Source organism: Herpailurus yagouaroundi, unplaced genomic scaffold (assembly GCF_014898765.1).
Source record: "Herpailurus yagouaroundi ecotype Mexico unplaced genomic scaffold, PumYag 162, whole genome shotgun sequence".
NCBI lineage: Eukaryota > Metazoa > Chordata > Mammalia > Carnivora > Felidae > Herpailurus > Herpailurus yagouaroundi.
Window position 1 is genome coordinate 74,858,529 of NW_024412403.1, and position 19,042 is coordinate 74,877,570.

General features: G+C 38.0%; 1 protein-coding gene across 5 annotated transcripts in view; it reads left to right on the top strand.

The window, feature by feature from the left end:
- ATP13A3 (ATPase 13A3) overlaps positions 1–19,042 on the top strand; it is an 89,160-nt gene that overhangs the window by 46,208 nt on the left and 23,910 nt on the right. For all 5 annotated transcript variants that reach the window (XM_040484942.1, XM_040484941.1, XM_040484944.1 and 2 more), the window contains 12 exons: positions 2,620–2,736; positions 3,603–3,620; positions 3,713–3,866; positions 3,961–4,081; positions 13,177–13,301; positions 14,863–15,038; positions 16,262–16,384; positions 16,468–16,547; positions 17,386–17,428; positions 17,516–17,625; positions 17,923–18,019; positions 18,938–19,010. In XM_040484942.1, the coding sequence (XP_040340876.1) occupies positions 2,620–2,736; positions 3,603–3,620; positions 3,713–3,866; positions 3,961–4,081; positions 13,177–13,301; positions 14,863–15,038; positions 16,262–16,384; positions 16,468–16,547; positions 17,386–17,428; positions 17,516–17,625; positions 17,923–18,019; positions 18,938–19,010 (1,237 nt within the window). The remainder of the gene's footprint in view (positions 1–2,619; positions 2,737–3,602; positions 3,621–3,712; positions 3,867–3,960; positions 4,082–13,176; positions 13,302–14,862; positions 15,039–16,261; positions 16,385–16,467; positions 16,548–17,385; positions 17,429–17,515; positions 17,626–17,922; positions 18,020–18,937; positions 19,011–19,042) is intronic.

The following is a 19,042-nucleotide window of genomic DNA, read 5'->3' on the forward strand; positions in this document are numbered from 1 at the left end:
ACACACACACACACACACACACACACACACACACACACACACACACAGTTTTGTTTACAGTTTGTTTGTTTTGGCATTGATCATTTTGAGTGCATGCAGTGTTTCCTGGTTACCATTTCACAGTATTGTGTCCTTTTACAGATGCAATAATAAGGTTGTTTTTAAAGTTCCTTCTGAAAAAAAATAAAAATAAAATAAAGTTCCTTCTGGCTTCTGATTTATTTTCTCTGGGTCAGTTTTCTTTCTCCCTCCCAACACTTAATCTTTTTCCTTCATGCCTTTTGTTTTCATGATGTATCTTGATGGTACATTTATATTTAAGAATTAAGGTTTGCTTCGATAATTCTGGGTAGCTGCAGTCAGGTTTTTACCCTTGCCCGAATGTGTGTAAGTCTGTTTACTTGAGCTGTGTCTCTTCTGAATGGCAAGGCCAACCCAGGGGGAGCTCGCTGTGTGCTGAGGGTGAGTCGTCATCAGGGGGCATCCTCAGCCCAGAGCTGCAGAGCTGGCCTTGTAGGTTGCCCTCCTCACCCGCTCTGCTGACCCTCATGGTAGCAGCCTTCCCTCCTCTCAGGTAGGTCGTTCATGTCTCTAGACAGTCACCCCTGGTCTTGTGTTTTGTTTTTATTTCTGCTTAGCTCAGCTATTCGGGCTGGTGAAGAATGTCCCTCCCTTGTATGTCCTCTTGTGTTTATTCTGGGCTACTGTTTCTTGCACTGCTGCATTCGTCAATACAGTAATCAGTTTGCCTTTTATCTTCATATTTGAAATCCTTCTTTTTTAATTTCCTATTTACTTTGACAGGATTCTTTATTTTTTTGTATTTTGTTGATTTTTTTTTTAATGTTTGTTTATTTATTTTGAGAGAGAGAGAATATCCCAGGCAGGCTCCACGCTCTCAGTGGAACATGGAGCTCAATCCCACGAGCTGTGAGATCATGACCTGAGCCAAAATCAAGAGCTGTACACTCAGCTGATTGTGCCACCCAGGTGCTCCTGTTTTGTTAATGTTTTGAAAGAGGCACATGGATGTGTGCATTAGTGTTTGTCCATCTTCTGATAGCCCACAATAAATATTTGTCAAATCTAATTCCCAAAAGGCCTTTAGAGGATAATTTATGAGAGTAAAGCAAAATAGGACTGGTTCATCTTTTTTTTTTTTTTTAATTTTATTTTTCAACGTTTTTTATTTATTTTTGGGACAGAGAGAGACAGAGCATGAACGGGGGAGGGGCAGAGAGAGAGGGAGACACAGAATCGGAAACAGGCTCCAGGCTCTGAGCCATCAGCCCAGAGCCCGACGCGGGGCTCGAACTCACGGACCGCGAGATCGTGACCTGGCTGAAGTCGGACGCTCAACCGACTGCGCCACCCAGGCGCCCCAGGACTGGTTCATCTTTGATGTTCTCTAAAACTTCTCTCTAGATGAACAGATTTTCAGTAGACTTAGTGTTCTGTTTGTGCATCCTTTAAAAATGGGTTAAATAAGTAAGTTCGTATAATAGCATGTTTCGTTGACACTGAGATGTCTTGATGCTTGATCTTATCACGAACTATCAATGGAATGTTTCCACATAACCAGTCACTGCTGTTATTTGATGTGATCGATGCCATATAAGAACATCCCAATTTCAGAGATGTTAAAACATACCTTAGAATCGTATAAAATTGGCTCATTGGGCACAGTGTCCTTCCCCATCATTTTCCCATCGATTCCTTCACTTTGAAGTCTAATTAATTTATTTTTTCTTGTGTATGTGTACTTCATACAAGTTTTTGTTGGAATTATTTCACCAAAAATAAGTGTTTTTAAATTAAATTTCAAGCACTTAGGGTTAGTAGTATCTTAGCCAGAAATGTTCACTCTGAAACACTAAACTCAAGTCTTTGTACCTCAATGTGTGCTTCATCCGGTGGTTCTCCTAATTGTATCTGAGCTCCATATACTTTACAAATTTTTTTTTTTTTTTTTTTTTTTTTTTTTACATTTATCTATTTTTGAGAAACGGAGTGAGACAAAGCGTGAGCAGGGGAGGGGCAGAGAGAGAAGGAGACACAGAATCTGAAGCAGGCTCCAGGCTCTGAGCAAGTGGTCAGCACAGAGCCTGATGCGGGGCTCGAACCCACAAACTGTGAGATCATGACCTGAGCCAAAGTCGGATGCTCAACCAACTGAGCCACCCAGGCACCCCTGAGCTCCATATACTTTTGAATCCTCTCCTGTTAGCAGAAAAGAACCCTTGGATGATAGACTGAACATTTTTGGAACTGCAAGAATCTTCTATTTTTTTGCAGGAATAGTCTCTAAATCCTACGACAAGTCTTAGTCTTAGAGGCAAAATGAGAAAGATTTTCTCGTTTCTTTATTCCACTTCTCATCTCTGCTTCCCATCTCCCATGGATTTCCAGGACTTTAACTTTGTTTAAAATACATACAAGTTTACTTATACTAACATAAATATAAGTATGCTAATATATTAGTGGTCTAGTAGTACTTGTTTATTCTTTGGGTACTGACTTTGTTGTCGTTATTACTGAAGATAGCCGTAATGTTTCTTTTAAAAGTAGAACCAGTGAATTGAATTTTATGAAGTAATGTGTTGAATATTTTCCTTTCAGATTCTGGAAGAAGCAACTGAAGAGGAAACGGCACTTCATAATCGAATTATGCCCACTGTGGTTCGCCCTCCAAAACAGCTGCTTCCTGAATCCACACATGCGGGAAACCAAGAAATGGTGCGAAATCACGTTAAGTTGGATAATACTTACCTTAATACTTAAGTTAATACTTAACTGTTAACGTTCATGTTCAGTCCTCATTTTGAACTCTTGCTAGAAGATGAAATCACATGGCCTTTATTTAATTCTTAGGCAGATACGAATATTTTAGCTGCATTTATCCAAAACTACACATCTGGTGTGTGTCGCAGGCACTCTGTGTGTAAAACATTGAGATGTAATTCTAATTACCATTACTTTTCCTTACTATTTATTGAACAACTTAGGCCTTGTGATTTAAACAGTGATTAATCCTTTAAATTCCTATGATTTAGCAGAAAGAATATGTGAATGGCTTTATTTTTAGGTGAATTTTAAAATGTTTCCCCTTAGTTTATTTTTAGTACTTAATATGTTAATATTTTAGGATAACAAAGTATTTGAAAATAAGCACACAGGGGCGCCTGGGTGGCGCAGTCGGTTAAGCGTCCGACTTCAGCCAGGTCATGATCTTGCGGTCCGTGAGTTCGAGCCCCGCGTCAGGCTCTGGGCTGATGGCTCAGAGCCTGGAGCCTGTTTCCGATTCTGTGTCTCCCTCTCTCTCTGCCCCTCCCCCGTTCATGCTCTGTCTCTCTCTGTCCCAAAAATAAATAAACGTTGAAAAAAAAAATAAAAAAAAAAAGAAAATAAGCACACATTAAAAAAAAAAGGAGATAGTAGAGAAGCAATCTTGAAACTTGACTTTGAAATACTCAAAGCTCTTTTCTATTTTTTAGATAATGTTTTGTGTATGTATAAAGTTTTTTTTTTTTTTTTTTTATAACTTGAGTATGTTGATGAGTCTAATATGTACTATTTCTTTATTCTCTTTGTTTTATTTTTAGGAGCTGTTTGAACTTCCAGTAAGTGAAGAATGTTTACTTGTTACTTAAGAATATGTGTTTCAATTCCAAAAAAATAACAAATGCTTTGTGCATCTGTTGAAATCATACAGGCTATTTATGAGATAGGAATTGTTCGTCAGTTTCCGTTTTCTTCTGCTTTGCAACGTATGAGTGTGGTTGCAAGGGTGCTGGGGGATAAGAAGATGGATGCCTACATGAAGGGAGCACCTGAGATCATTGCTAGTCTTTGTAAACCTGAAACAGGTAAGGAATCAACTAGGCTTTGAATGAAATTGTTATTTGTGTAAGCTTGTAGTTGCAATTTTAACAATGGCGTTTATTTTTTCCTTTTTAAAAGTTCCTACTGATTTTGAAAAAGTTCTGGAAGATTACACTAAACAGGGCTTCCGCGTAATTGCTCTTGCACACAGAAAATTGGAATCGAAACTGACTTGGCATAAAGTACAGAATATTAGCAGGTAATGTGGATGAACAGTCATTCTACAGCTTTTCTGGTAATGTATAGTTTATATGTCATGTACAATAATTTATATGTTGTGAGTATGTATTAAATATTTATTTTTTATTTAAATCCAAGTTAGTTAACATAGAGTGTAATAGTGTTTTCATAAATAGAATTTAGTGATTCATCACTTAACATATAACACGCAGTGCTCATCCCAACAAGTGCCTTTCTTAATGCCCATCGCGCATTTAGTCCACCCCCCCCCCCCAACCCCTCCAGCAACCTCTATTTGTTCTTTATATTTAAGAGTTTTGTATGATTTGTCTCCCTGTTTTTATATTATTTTTGCTTCCCTTCCCTTATGTTCATCTGTTTTGTATCTTTAATTCCACATATGCAGAAGTCACATGATATTTGTCTTTCTCTGACTTATTTCGCTTAGCATAATATACTCTAGTTCTATCCACGTTGTTGCAAATGGCATGATTTCATTCTTTTTAATCACCGAGTAATACTCCATTGTATATATATGCTACATCTTCTTTATCCATTCATCTGTTGATGGACATTTGGGCTCTTTCTGTACTTGGCTATTGTCGATAATGCTGCTATAAACATTGGAGTGCATGTGCCCCTTCAAAAGAGCACACCTGTGTTCTTCGGATAAACACCTAGTAGTGCAAGTACTGGATCATAGGGTAGTTCTGTTTTTAATTTTTTGAGGAATCTCCATACTGTTTTTCAGAGTGGCTGCACCAGTTTGCATTCCCACTAGCAAAGGGTTCCTTTTTCTCCGCATCCTCACCGACATCTGTTGTTGCCTGAGTTGTTGATTTTAGCCATTCTGACAGGTGTGAGTTGGTATCTCACTGTGATTTGGATTTGTATTTCCCTGATGATGAGTGATGTTGAGCATTTTTTTCATGTGTTGGTTGGCCATCTGGATGTCTTCTTTGGAGAAATGTCTATTTGTGTCTTTTGCCTGTTTCTTCACTGGATTATTTGTTTTTTGGGTGTTGAGTTTGATAAGTTCTTTATAGATTTTAGATACTGACACTTTATGTGATAGGTCATTTGCAAATATCTTCTCCCATTCAGTTGGTTGCCTTTTAGTTTTACTGATTGTTTCCTTTACTGTGCAGAGGCTTTTCATCTTAATGAGGTCCCAGTAGTTCATTTTTGCTTTTGTTTCCCTTGCCTCTGGAGATGTGTTGAGTAAGAAGTTGCTGTGGCTGAAGTCAAAGAGGTTTTAGCCTGCTTTCCCCTCGAGGATTTTGATGACTTCCTGTCTTACCTTTAAGTCTTTCATCCTTTTTGAGTTTATTTTTGTGTATGGTGTAAGAAAGTGGTCCGGTTCATTCTTCTGCATGTTGCTGTCCAGTTTTCCCAGCACCACTTGCTGAAGAGACTGTCTTTATTCCATTGGATGTTCTTTCCTGCTTTGTCAAAGATTAGTTGGCCATACGTTTGTGGGTCCATTTCTGGGTTCTCTGTTGTGTTTCATTGATCTGTGTGTCTGTTTTTGTGCCAGTGTTATACTGTCTTGATGACTACAGTTTTGTAATACATTTGAAGTCTGGGATTGTGATGCCTCCAGCTTTGGTTTTCTTTTTCAGGATTGCTTTGGCTATTTGGGGTCTTTTCTGATTCCATACAAATTTTAGGATTGTTTGTTCTAGCTCTGTGAAGAATGAGGGTGTTATTTTGATAGGGATTATATTGAATATGCAGATTGCTTTGGGTAGTATTGATATTTTAACTATTTTTTGTTCTTCCAGTCTGTGAGCATGGAATGTTTTTTCCATTTTTTTGTGTCTTTGATTTCTTTCATAAGATTTCTATAGTTTTCAGTGAATAGCTTGTTCACCTCTTTGGTTAGGTTTATTCCTAGGTATTTTATGGTTTTTGGTACAATTGTAAACAGTATCAATTCCTTGATTTCTCTTTCTGCTACTTCATTATTGGTGTATGGGAATGCAACTGATTCCTGTGCATTATTAATATATCCTGCAACTTTGCTGAATTCATGGATCAGTTCAAGCAGTTTTTTTGGTGGAGTCTTTTGGGTTTTCCAATAGAGTGTCATGTCATCTGTGATGAGAAAGTTTAACTTCCTCCTTGCCAGTGTGTGTGCCTTTTCTTTTTGTTGTCTGATTGCTGAGGCTAGGACTTCCAGTACTGTGTTGAACAGCAGTGGTAAGATTGGACATCCCTGTCATGTTCCTGACCTTAGGGGGAAGCTTTCACTTTTCCCCCATTGAGGATGATATTAGCTGTGGTCTTTCATAAATGGCCTTTATGATGTTGAGGTATGATCCTTCTAACCCTACGTTCTTGAGATTTTTTTTATCAAGAAAAGATGCTATATTTTGTCAAAATGCTTTCTCTGCATCTACTGAGAGAATCATGTGGTTCTTATCCTTTCTTTTATTAATGTGATGTATTACATTGATTGATTTGCAGATATTGAACCATCCCTACAGCCCAGAAATAAATCCCACTTGATCATGGTGAAGAATTTTTTAATGTATTGTTGGGTTTGATTTGCTAGTATCTTCTTGAGAATTTTTGCATCCATGTTCATAGGGAAATTGGTCTGTAATTCTCCTTTTTAGTGGAGTCTTTGTCTGGTTTTGGATCAAGGTAATGCTGGTTTCGTAGAATGAGTTTGGAAGTTTTCCTTCCATTTCTGTGTTTTGGAACAGCTTCAGGAGAATAGGTATAAACTCTCCTTTAAATGTTTGGTAGAATTCCCCTGGGAGACCATCTGGCCCCGGACTCTTGTTTGTGGGAGATTTTTGATTATTGATTCAGTTTCTTTACTGGTTATGGGTCTATTCCAATTTTCTATTTCTTCCTATTTCAGTTTTGGTAGTTTATATGTTTCTAGGAATTTATCCATTTCTTCCAGATTGCCCAGTTTGTTGGCATATAATTTCTCATAATATTCTCTTGTTATTTGTATTTCTGAGGTGTTGGTTGTGATTTCTATTCTTTCATTCATGATTTTACTTATTTGGGTCCTTTCCTTTTCCTTTTTAATCAAATCTGGCTACGGGTTTATCAATTTTGTTCATTCTTTTAGAGAAACAGCTCCTGGTTTCATTGTTCTACTTTAATTCTTCTTTTTTTCTTTCAATATCATTGATTTCTGCTTTAATCTTTATTATTTCCCTTCTTGCGCTCACTTTGGCTTTGTCTGCTGTTCTTTTTCCAGCTCCTTTAGGTGTTAAGTGTAGATTGTGTATTTGAGACCTTTTCTTCCTTCTTTAGGAAGGCCTGGATTGCTATATACATCCCTCTTATCTCCTTTGCTGCATCCCAGAGATTTGGGGCTGTCAGGTTTTCATTTTCATTGGCTTCCATGTACTTTTTATTTTTAATTAAAAAAAATTTTTAACCTTTATTTATTTTTGAGAGAGATGGGGGGGGGGAGAGAGAGAGAGAGAGAGAGAGCAAGCAGGGGAGGGGCAGAGAGACTGAGACACAGAATCGAAGCAAGCTCCAGGCTCTGAGCTGTCAGCACAGAACCCAATGCAGGGCTTGAACTCATGGATCTTGTGATCATGACCTGAGCCAAAGTTGGACGCTTAACCAACTGAGCCACCCAGGCACCCTGGCTTCTATGTACTTTTTAATTTCCTCTTTAATTTCTTGTTTAACCCATTCATTCTTTAGTAGGATGTTCTTTAGTCTCCAAGCATTCATAGTCTTTCCAAATTTTTTCTTGTGGTTGATTTCGAGTTTCATAGCATTGTGGTCTGAAAATATGCAAGGTGTGATCTCTGTCTTTTTGTACTTGTTGAGGGCTGATTTGTGTCCCAGTATGTGATCCATTCTGGAGAATGTTCCATGTGCACGCAAAAAGAATGTATTCTGCTTTAGGATGAAATGTTCTGAATATATCTGTAACTCCATTCAGTCCAGTGTGTCATTCAAAGCCATTGTTCCTTGTTGACTTTCTGCTCAGATGATCTGTCTATTGCTGTAAGAAGGGTGTTGGAAGTCCCCTACTATTATGGTATCGTTATCAATGAGTTTCTTTAGGTTTGGGATTAATTGACATATATTTGGGTGCTTCCACATTGGGGACATAAATATTTACAATTGTTAGATCTTCTTGGTGGATAGACCCCTTAATTATGACATAATGCCCTTCTTCATCTCTTGTTACAGTCTTTATTTTAAAATCTAGTTTGTCTGATAGAAGTATGGCTACTCTAGCTTTCTTTTGACGACCATTAGCATGATAGCTGGTTCTTCATCTCCTTATTTTCAAACTGCATGTGTCTTTGGGTCTAAAATATGTCTCTTGTAAGCAGTATATAGATCTCACCGACCTGCTATCAAGCACCCCTCCTTTGTCTCAGGCCTCCATCCACTCCCTGCCTCTACCCTGTGTCCAAGCCATTTGCCTGTCAGGCAGCACCTCCTTCCAGAGTTTTATCTCAGATGGGGTTGTGTTTCAAAACCCCACACTTCATACACCACCACCACCACCACCACCCCTGCGCTTCACTGGCCTGGAGCCACGCTGACTCTTTGGGGGAGGGTCTCACTGAGCAATGGCTGTGTGCCTGCTTGCCCCAGAAAACATTTGTGTGATAGTGCAGTGGCAGAGGTTTGGAGATTGTGGCTGATCAGAACACACAGCTAGAGCCAGGGTTTGCTGTACTCTGGTGTCTCTGTCTCGGTACCAGCAAATGTGACTGCTCTCTGGGGTCCTAAATGCTCTCCAAGCAAGGGAACCACTTCTCCCCGTGGTTCCCTCAGACCCCTCAGACCCTGCTGCCTACTCCTGGTGATTTGCCCTGCTTCCTCACCAGAGCACCACCAGGCACTGAGCTCCACTGTTCAATCCTGGTGGTATTGAAACCCTCTCCTTTCTTCCTGTCAGTGGTTTTGGGGGACAGATTTCTTGTTCAGTTTCCTGTGAGTGTTTTCACTCTTTCTCTTTCTCTCCAGCTACTTTCAGGGGAGTGTTTTTCCTGCACTCTCCTGATGTGCCGCACACTCCCCCTTTCTTTTTCCTTTCTCTGCAAAAATAGCTCCCTACCCTCTGTGGCTTTTCTCTTTCTCAGTTCGCCTGTCCACACTGTGTACCTGCCGAGTTCTCTGGCTCAAGTTATGCAGATTGTTGTGTTAATCCTCAGATCAATTTCCTGGGTGTGCAAAATGGTTTGGTGCTGATCTAGCTGTGTTTCAGGGACGAGACAAGCTGAGGATCTCCATGCTGCTTAGCCATCTTTCCAAAAACCCTATTAAATATTTATTGAATGTATGGAACTGTACCTTATGCAGTGTTTGTTTTAGGTGATTGAGATACAAGTACAAATCTTTGAAACCCTTCTCAGTTTGTTAAATATTTATTTAGTGCCTGCTATGTGTCAGGTATGTTCTAGGAACATAATTATGTTTGAAAACATAAACATAATTCTATAGTAGTTTGTTTTTCCCAAATAAAATACTTGGTTTTGCCCAGTTGTTTGAACCAAGTATTATTTTGGCCAGAGTAGCATGAGTCCTAATAACTAATTACCACCATTCCCCACCTCCCTGCTTCCAAAGGTCGAATGACATAACCATCATCACGTTTACTTTTCTCCAGTCTTTTCCACTCTTTAATTTGTGTTTCATAGTGCCTTCAGAGAGCTTTTTAACACACCGGTCTCTAGTTGGAATTCTTTTTTTTTTTTTTTTTTTAACGTATATTATTTTATTTTTGAAAGAGACAGAGCACAAGCATGGGAGAGGCAGAGAGAGAGGGAGACACAGATTCCAAAGTGGGCTGCAGGCTCTGAACTGGCAGCATAGAGCCCAACATGGGACTCGAACCCACGAACCGAGAGATCCTGAGCCGAAGTCAGACACTTAATTGACTGAGCTGTCCAGGTGCTCCTCTAGTTGGAATTCTTATAAATGGCTTCCCATCATCTACTGGAAGAGTTTACTGTTAGGAAAATATATCAGGAAAGAAAGAAAACAAAACACGCAACACTTAATTTGAAAAAAAAAAAAAAAAAAAGGATGAATTACACAAGCAGATAAGAATCAGAAAAAGGCATACAGATGGCAGATGAACACATGAAAAGGGTAGTACACTTTATTTAGTTCTTTGAGGAACTACAAAATAAAACCACAGTGAGACATCACTTCTCTCCTAAGGTTGGAAAAGTTGAAAATTTTGACAATACCAAATGTTAGTAATGGCTTGGGAAAATTTTAACAACATACTGCTACTACACTATTGTAGATTCATAATAAACATGTGTAGTACCTATCAAAATTTGAATTTGCTTATACAGTTTGACCCAGCAAGTGCAGTTCTAAGAATCCAGATTAAAGAGCTATTTCTATGTGTGCATAAGGTTCATGTTTAAATAGTGCAAATAACATAATACCCATAGGGCAATGGCTAAACTATGGGCTGTTAACATTGCTGTTAATAACAACTCCTCCTGCTGTCAAAGTAGAGCATTCCTATAAAATCGTTCCTAAGCTGAAATGGCTTAAAATGAAGAAACAGTTACAATTAATGTATGTGGAAAAGTTTTTGCTTCCAGACGCCAAAAATAATCTCTTTGAAGCTTTTCTTATAGCGTAGGACACATCTTGCTAATTCAGGCACAGAATAAATCAAGGTAGCGTAAGAAGCTCACAGACACAGTTCAAAACTATGCGGCTTGATGCTGATATGCAGATTATAATCCCCAGGGAAGGAACTGGGGAGCACCTCTCTCTCTGTGTGGAAGTGCGCTGCTTCTAAAATGGCTTGCTGCAAAACACATGTTGGACGCTATATTTGCCTCTTATTTTTTTTTCTCGAAAGCAAAAAAATCTTCAGGTTTCTTTTGGTTAGTGAAAATGAGTAACGTAGGCCTTTCGTAAAAGTGAAATGGCCTAATGTGAACTTGGAAAAAGTGGGAGATCCCTGTATCTCAGGCACACTAAGTGAAAAGAGTAGGATGGTGTTTATATTTGTTGTGCAATCCTGTTTTACCAAATGAGAACTAAGGAGTGGAGTGGCTAGCCCAATAACTAAAAGGAAAAACTGCATTAGGAATTCTGCCTATTGAAACAATATTTGGGGGTGAAGCATGTTTAAGCATGAACGTTTCAAAAAAAAAAGAAAAGCATTAGCCAGATCTGATGGATATGCATGGTTGGGAGCTACACATGTACAATGTTACGTTCTAATTCTGGTGAAGGGCATGTTAGGCTCTTTCTCTACAGCTTCACCTTTTGCTGGGACCTTTAAAACTACTGATTTGTCTGTAGTTCTTAAGCCTGTCATATTCAGACATCATTGCGTGCCCTTGAGTAGGCTGTTCCTTCTGCCCAGGATATCCTGTCCCTGTTTCTCTCTTTCTCTACTCTCCTTTCACGTGCTTCAACCAAGAACCTCTCTGTATTTCCATCTTATCTTACAAGAGCAGGTTTTGACATTTCTCTCGTAGCTTGAACCTTTCTATCTTGAGTTGAATATTGGATTATTCATTCATTAGAGAACAATATTGCCATGACTTGTATCATTCGTTGGAGAGTAAGGAAACCAGTAGCAGCCAGAACCTAGCAGATCATGGGAACATGGCTTGTAGTGCTTTGACCCCAGAGTTTTCACATCAATACAACTGTGTTCTTTGAAATGCATTTTCAGGCTTCAAGGCTTATTTTTCCTATCACCACCAGCAGTGTCATTTGTATTGCTTCTTAACTGTTCTTTGATACCTTTACCACTCATACATAAATATAAATTATATTTCAGAGTGTTTTATGTTTTAGAGCTATGTGCTTAATAAGCACCTTTATTGAATTTTGTGTAGAAAAACCAGTTGGTTATTGCCAGTCTGAAATTTTGCTTCCTAATCTCAGCCTTCTTTCTCCATTGAAAACAAAACAAAACAAAACAAAACCTATTTCTGTGATACGGTTCTGGTAGTTTGAAATTTCTTAAGAATGCATCCATTTCCATGATAATGCACATGTTATTTTTGCATGCATCTCTTTGCTTGCATGTCTGTTTTCTCTCTCTCACAATCTCTCTCTCTCTCTCTCTCTCTCTCTCTCTCTCTCTCTCTCTCTGTCTCTCTCTCATACACACACACACACACACACACACACACACACACACACAAACACACACACACCACAACCAAAAAAACGCCTTGAGAGTACAGATCATACCTTTTCATCTTTGACCTTCCAATGACTGGTAGTACTACTTGGTACAGAGTGGATACTCAACTTTTGAAGGAATTGTGTCCTGATAGCTATTGAATATTTGTAAATATTCTCAGAGACCCATTTCTGGGGCCCAAATAGATCTCATTGTCAGACTGCTAATAGGTTTAATATCACACTTCTAGAATCAAGAATTTGATCAAAGGGCACATGGGTGGCTCAATCAGTTAAGCATCTGACTCTTGATTTTGGCTCAGGTCATGATCTCACAGTTCATGAAATCGAGCCCTGAGTTGGGCTCTGCTCACAGTGTGGAGCCTGCTTTGGATTCTCTTTGTCTCTCTCTCTCTCTCTCTCTCTCTCTCTCTCTCTCTCTCTCTCTGCCTGCATGTGCTATCTCGTTCTCTCTCAAAATAAATAAACTTAAAAAAGAAAGAATTTGATCAAGACTTTTCTAAAATTCTTCAAAGACTTGATCATAATACAGTATAACTATTGAGTGTGCTTATAGTCAAATTTTTTCCTTTTCTCTGGACATTTAAGTTAGGGTATGTTGTGTGGAGGTGGGGACAGTAAAGCATAGATTTATTTATGCTTATTCATTTTGCAGGTGGAATATAAGATGAACATTCCGTAGTACTACAAGTGTTTAGTATCTTACAAAGATAACATTTCCAAATTATCTTTATTCTCACATTTCCAAAGATGAAATTTAATTTCATTTATATCTCTTGGGAATTGTTTTTCCAGATATAAGTTTGAGATATTGAACTCAAACACATTTATGCTTTATTCAACATACAAAATGGTTTGATGTACAATTTATGGGTATTTTACATTGCTTTATCAGTATAAAGAGAACAGATACTGTTTCATTACGTGTTAAAATTTCTAAACCATTATGTGTTAAAATTTCTTTTTCTGCAGAGATGTCATTGAAAACAACATGGATTTTATGGGATTAATTATAATGCAGAACAAATTAAAGCAAGAAACCCCTGGAGTACTTGAAGATTTGCATAAAGCCAACATTCGCACGGTCATGGTCACAGGTTAGACTTTATAAAAGGACACAGGAAAAATTGAGTGTGACTCTTAGAGTTCAAGTTATATAATGTGGTGGAATGACCAGACAGTTATAAAAGCACATAGTGGCTTCATCCTCCCATGCCCCATTTCAGCTCAGAATATTCTTCAAAGTTATAACTTTGTAATACTCTTTTAAGGGCTAGCAAATTCTATTTATAGAAACAGTAAAATGGTGAAGGGCATACTGTAAAAATTTAGATACTGCTCCTTTTTTGTTACCTCTCTTTAATAATACATTATAGCAGTTATTATATCTTGTGCTATTTGCAGGTTTGTTTTCCCTATTAGAATATACGATTCTAGAGGGGGAAGACAATGTTTTGTTCATTTTGGGGTCTTCTGCAATTGTTAAAACTGCGCTAGATGCATGAAAAATGATTAACAGATATTTGTTAGAATTACATTTTTATGTATAAGAGTATGTTCATTATCATTGCTTGAATGCATACTAGTGAAGATAGCCATTGTTTGATTTGTTTGTGATTTTTGAGTACTATTCTAAGTGATTCTCCTGGTATTATGCTGTTGATAAATATTATGTAATTCCCATTCCTTAGCTTTGTGAAACTGTGGCAGCTCCTAAGTGTTTTTTCTTAGTAAATAATCATAATTAAGGTAGTCACTTTATGGCTTTATATATTCACTAAGCCTTATATGGAAAGGGCATGTGTACATTTTTTTTTGTTTGTTTTAGACTCTGAGACCCATCCAATAGTATACTTATTACCGTGTAGCTCAAGTAGATACATTTATTAGCATCCCAGCAATTCCTTGCTTCTAATGATTCCTCCTTGAAAGCACTTTCCTCTTTCTCTGCTGTGACAAACTGTGGCTTTGGTTCCCACAGGGGGGTCACTCTTGTCATAAGAGGATGCCCTTGGAAATAATGTGTGGAAATTGGGGGGGAGAAGTAATATTGCCCTTCCGTTCTGGCAGCAGTGAACTTCTCATGCCTTTGCCGGCTTTTCACATATGTTTATATTTTCTTCTCTTGAGCCTGTCCTTACAGGGCTTCTTTTCAGTTCTTGCCTTTTCGCAATGGAGAGGTTCTCTTTATATCTTGTAAAGATTGCATTCTTGTTACCTTCTTTATCTTTTTGCTTTTGTAATCCAGTCTTTTTTTTTTTTTTTCCCTGTGATCTTAGGCATTCTTGTACAGACTACCGGTCACTCTTTAGTTATTTCAACAAATAGTTTTTGAGCACCTGCTGTGTGTGTGACACGGTGCCAGGCATTGGTGGGTGCTACCAGTGCATGACAAAAAGATTCAGAATGTATCTGACTTTAAAAAGTGTGGGTAGGAGTGGTCTGTTTAGCATATGTGTGCTGGAGTTATTTGAGGCTTCCTTTGAAAAGTATGTTTTGATTTTTGGTATTTTGAAGCTCCAAGGGGTAAGACTGTACAGGATCCTCATTTTGCCAAGCGTAGTCAGGGGGTAATAGAGATTCTGGGTAGGTATTGTTGTCAAGTACATTTATGTTTCCATTTTAATTTTAACATATTGTCAATATTTTGAACATTAGGTGACAACATGTTGACTGCTGTCTCTGTGGCCAGAGACTGTGGAATGATACTACCTCAGGATAAAGTTATTATTGCTGAAGCATTACCTCCGAAGGATGGGAAAGTTGCCAAGATAAACTGGCATTATGCAGACACCCTAACACAGTGCAGTAATTCATCAGCCATTGACTCGGAGGTAATGTCAAGATGATTTTTTCCTTTTGAAGCTTGCTTGTTTGAATTTAGTCTGAAGAAATAAAAAGTGGTGCATTAAAATACAACACAACAAAACATAAATGAAAACAGGCACCTGGGCTGTCTCCTCAGAGATTGATTCATTAGGACTAGGTAAGACCCAGGTACCTCAAATTGTGGATATTTAGCCAAAGCTGAGAAGCACCATTTTATAGTATAAGAATCCCAGGTATTTATCCTATTTTAAAAGTAGCGATAAATGATACAAGTGGTCCATAATGTTTCATTCATGCATTATTTCAAACTGAAGCTGATATTTAGCCTTTGTTTTAAAAAAAAATTTTTTTTTCAACATTTATTTATTTTTGGGACAGAGAGAGACAGAGCATGAACGGGGGAGGGGCAGAGAGAGAGGGAGACACAGAATCCGAAACAGGCTCCAGGCTCTGAGCTGTCAGCCCAGAGCCCGACGCGGGGCTCGAACTCACGGACCGCGAGATCGTGACCGTGACCTGGCTGAAGTCGGACGCTTAACCGACTGCGCCACCCAGGCGCCCCTGTTTATTTGTTTTAAATAAACATCACTGGATGATTACCTTAACATTGAGTTTCTTTTCACTTTCAAAAAATGTTAAACTTTGATTGTTTTATGTAAAATATCAAATGAAAGAATTTAGTTTTGGATCTTATTTATTTGTTTGTTTATTTATTTATATGTTTATTTTTGAGAGAGACAGAGTGAGCCTGAGTTGGGGAGGGGCAGAGAGAGAGGGAGACACAGAATCAGAAGCAGGCTCCAGGCTCCAGCAGAGAGCCTGAAATGGGGCTTGAACTCACGAACTGTGAGATCATGACCTGAGCTGAAATCGGACACTTAACTGACTGAGCCATCCAAGCACCCCATAGATCAGATATATTTAAAATAGGATTGGGGTGCCTGGGTGGCTCAGTCGGTTGAGCATCTGACTTCGGCTCAGGTCATGATCTCACAGTTTGTGAGTTTAAGCCCCGCATCGGGTTCTGTGCTGACAGCTCGGAGCCTGGAACCTGCTTTGGATTCTGTGTTTCCTTCTCCCTCTGCCCATCCCCCTCTTGTGCTCTGTCTCTGTCTCTCAAAAATAAATAAATAAATGTAAAAAAAAATTTTTTTTTTTTTAATTAAAAAATAGGATTGTATTACTTGGTTTGGCTGCCTAAATATTGTTTTGAATGTCTTGTACATAGGCTATTCCAATTAAATTGGTCCATAATAGCTTAGAGAATCTTCAAGTGACTCGTTACCATTTTGCAATGAATGGAAAATCATTTTCAGTGATATTGGAACATTTTCAAGACCTTGCTCCTAAGGTTAGTGACTTGGGTTTATGTATGTTTGTGTTCACAAGAATACATTGTGAATAGTATTTTAAAGAAATTCATATTTTTTTCAGTTGATGTTGCATGGCACTGTTTTTGCTCGTATGGCACCTGATCAGAAGACACAATTAATAGAAGCATTGCAAAATGTAGAGTAAGTATTGGTGGTGTTTTATTTTTATGAATTGTAATTTCATTTTCAAACCCAGAAAAGTAACTGATATTTCATGTGTATAGAATTGTCACCTGCAGATAGGTGATAACTCTAAGTGCCTCTTTACAAGAGGCTCATGTACTCATTTATTTAGTGAAAATAAATATCCACAATTCCTTTTCCAGGTAGTATCTTTTAGATAGAGTTCATTTACTCAGCTTCTAGAAGTGACTTTATAGTTTCTGTAAATAATTCTGTTTCCACTTTTAAAGGGAGAAATCTTTACTGATAACCTTAAAAGTAGGTTACTAAAGACTGTACAGGCCCAAGACCTTTGTTCTACAGATTAGGAAATTAAGATGCCAAATAATAAACTATTTGCACAGCTTGTGACAGAAATGGGACAATAACCCAGGTCATTTGACTTGCAAGCTGGTGCTGTTTACAAAGCAAAATGCCTGTGGTCAGTGTGGTAAAAAGATTTGTCAGTTTCAGTGGGGAGGTCTTGGTCTGTTAGCTGTTCATAATGTATTAGAAAATCCTTTTTTAAAAAAAATTTTTAGTGAAAAAGTTTTTAATGTTTGTTTATTTTTGAGAGAAAGAGAGTGTGAGCATAGGAGGGGTAGAGAGAGAGGGAGACACAGAATCTGAAGCAGACTCCAGGCTCTGAGCTGTCAGCACAGGGCACGATGCAGGGCTCAAACTCATGAAGTGCGGATCATGACCTGAGCTGAAGTCAGACACTTAACTGACTGAGCCACCGCGGTGCCCCTGAAGAAGTATTAAGTTAAATGTTGTTTATTTTAAAAAGTTAATCGACATAATTTTTGTTTCTCAGTTACTTCGTTGGAATGTGCGGTGATGGGGCAAATGATTGTGGTGTAAGTATGGTTTTTGTGATTTATAATTCTTTCTCTACCCAAGTCCCATTCACAAAACTTAACTCCTTTTCTTCTTCAAACCATTAGGCTTTGAAGAGGGCACATGGAGGCATTTCGTTATCAGAGCTTGAGGCTTCAGTGGCATCTCCCTTTACCTCCAAAACTCCTAGTATTTCCTGTGTGCCAAACCTTATCAGGTAGCACAAATTGAAAATTTTCCCATTATCTCTTTGTGGCTTGCTCTAATAATGTAGAAAAAAATTATAGAAATGAGTATGAATTTGTTGTAATGGTGTATTAGTATATTCTATACCTTAGTTACCAACTGGTTGCTACTTTTCATCTCTTTCAGTTCTGCTTTGGTTTAGTTCTTTTGGTAGAAAAGTGCTTTGTTGTAGCTGTTGAATGTTGCTATTCATCTGTCAAGATATAATTGTGATTTGGAAGAGGAATTCAAAATGCTTTTATTCACATGCCAACATTTGTTTTCATAGGGAAGGCCGTGCTGCTTTAATGACTTCTTTCTGTGTGTTTAAATTTATGGCTTTGTACAGCATTATACAGTACTTCAGTGTTACTCTGCTATATTCTGTGAGTACCAACATTGCTTATAGAGATGCTGCTTAGTGTTAAGGCATTTAAGCTAAAAAATTGAGTATGTATGCGTCTACTAATTATGAAACTACATAACTAGCATCTGTAAGTTTTCCTTTGGTTTGTTATATTTTGAGTAGCAGATTGAAAATCTCATTGATCTAGAATAGCATTTTCTTTAAGGCTGACAACTGTGGCTAAAGCCTCGTGAATAAAAGATGATTGTATTCTTTTTTTGCCTTTAGCTCAGATTGGGCGTCTTTCTTAAAACTCTTCAAAATGTCAAGCTGTGACATATTTCAGGATTGTAGTTAACCTTGCGATACATTTTCAGAAAAGGTCAGAATGAGAAAAGGTGTTTCAGCAGTAGTTTGTAGGACTTTATGCACTTGGAGAAAAAGTGTAAACAGTGATGTCCATAGGTAATCCACTGGATTTTATAATTGAAGTGAGATCACTTTAGAGTTTTCTCAAAATTAACATTAGTGACATGCCAGGGAGTCTTTGTGAAAATATCCCTTCTACCTTGTAGAAAGTATCAGGAGGGATGGTGTTAGATATTAAGGAAGCTTTGAGATACTAATTTTCAAGAATGTTGAATATTGTGAGTAAAAGCTTGTGTTTCCTTTTTGCCAAAAGGTTTAAGATTTATATTGAATGAATTTTTAGGAGATGCCTTTTATATTAATAAATTGAATGTTTGCAAACGTATGTTCTATGTCACTAATATCAAAGGCAAACGTGTTTTAATTTTTAAGCAAGTCCAAGTGTCATTTTAAAGTTGTCTTTATCGGGGTTGAGGGGGAGTGCATGGAGGGGGGCAACTGAAACCAAGGGAGGAAAATCTAAAGCCAGGGAAAATGGTATAAAAAGAATTTCTGAAAACTAATTATGTTTTAAAAATCACTTCTGTAGATCTTAAGTAACCTGGGAGACTTCCAGTTTCTCTTCATTGATCTGGCAATCATTTTGGTAGTGGTATTTACAAGTGAGTATTTTGCTTTACTATCGATTTAAAAG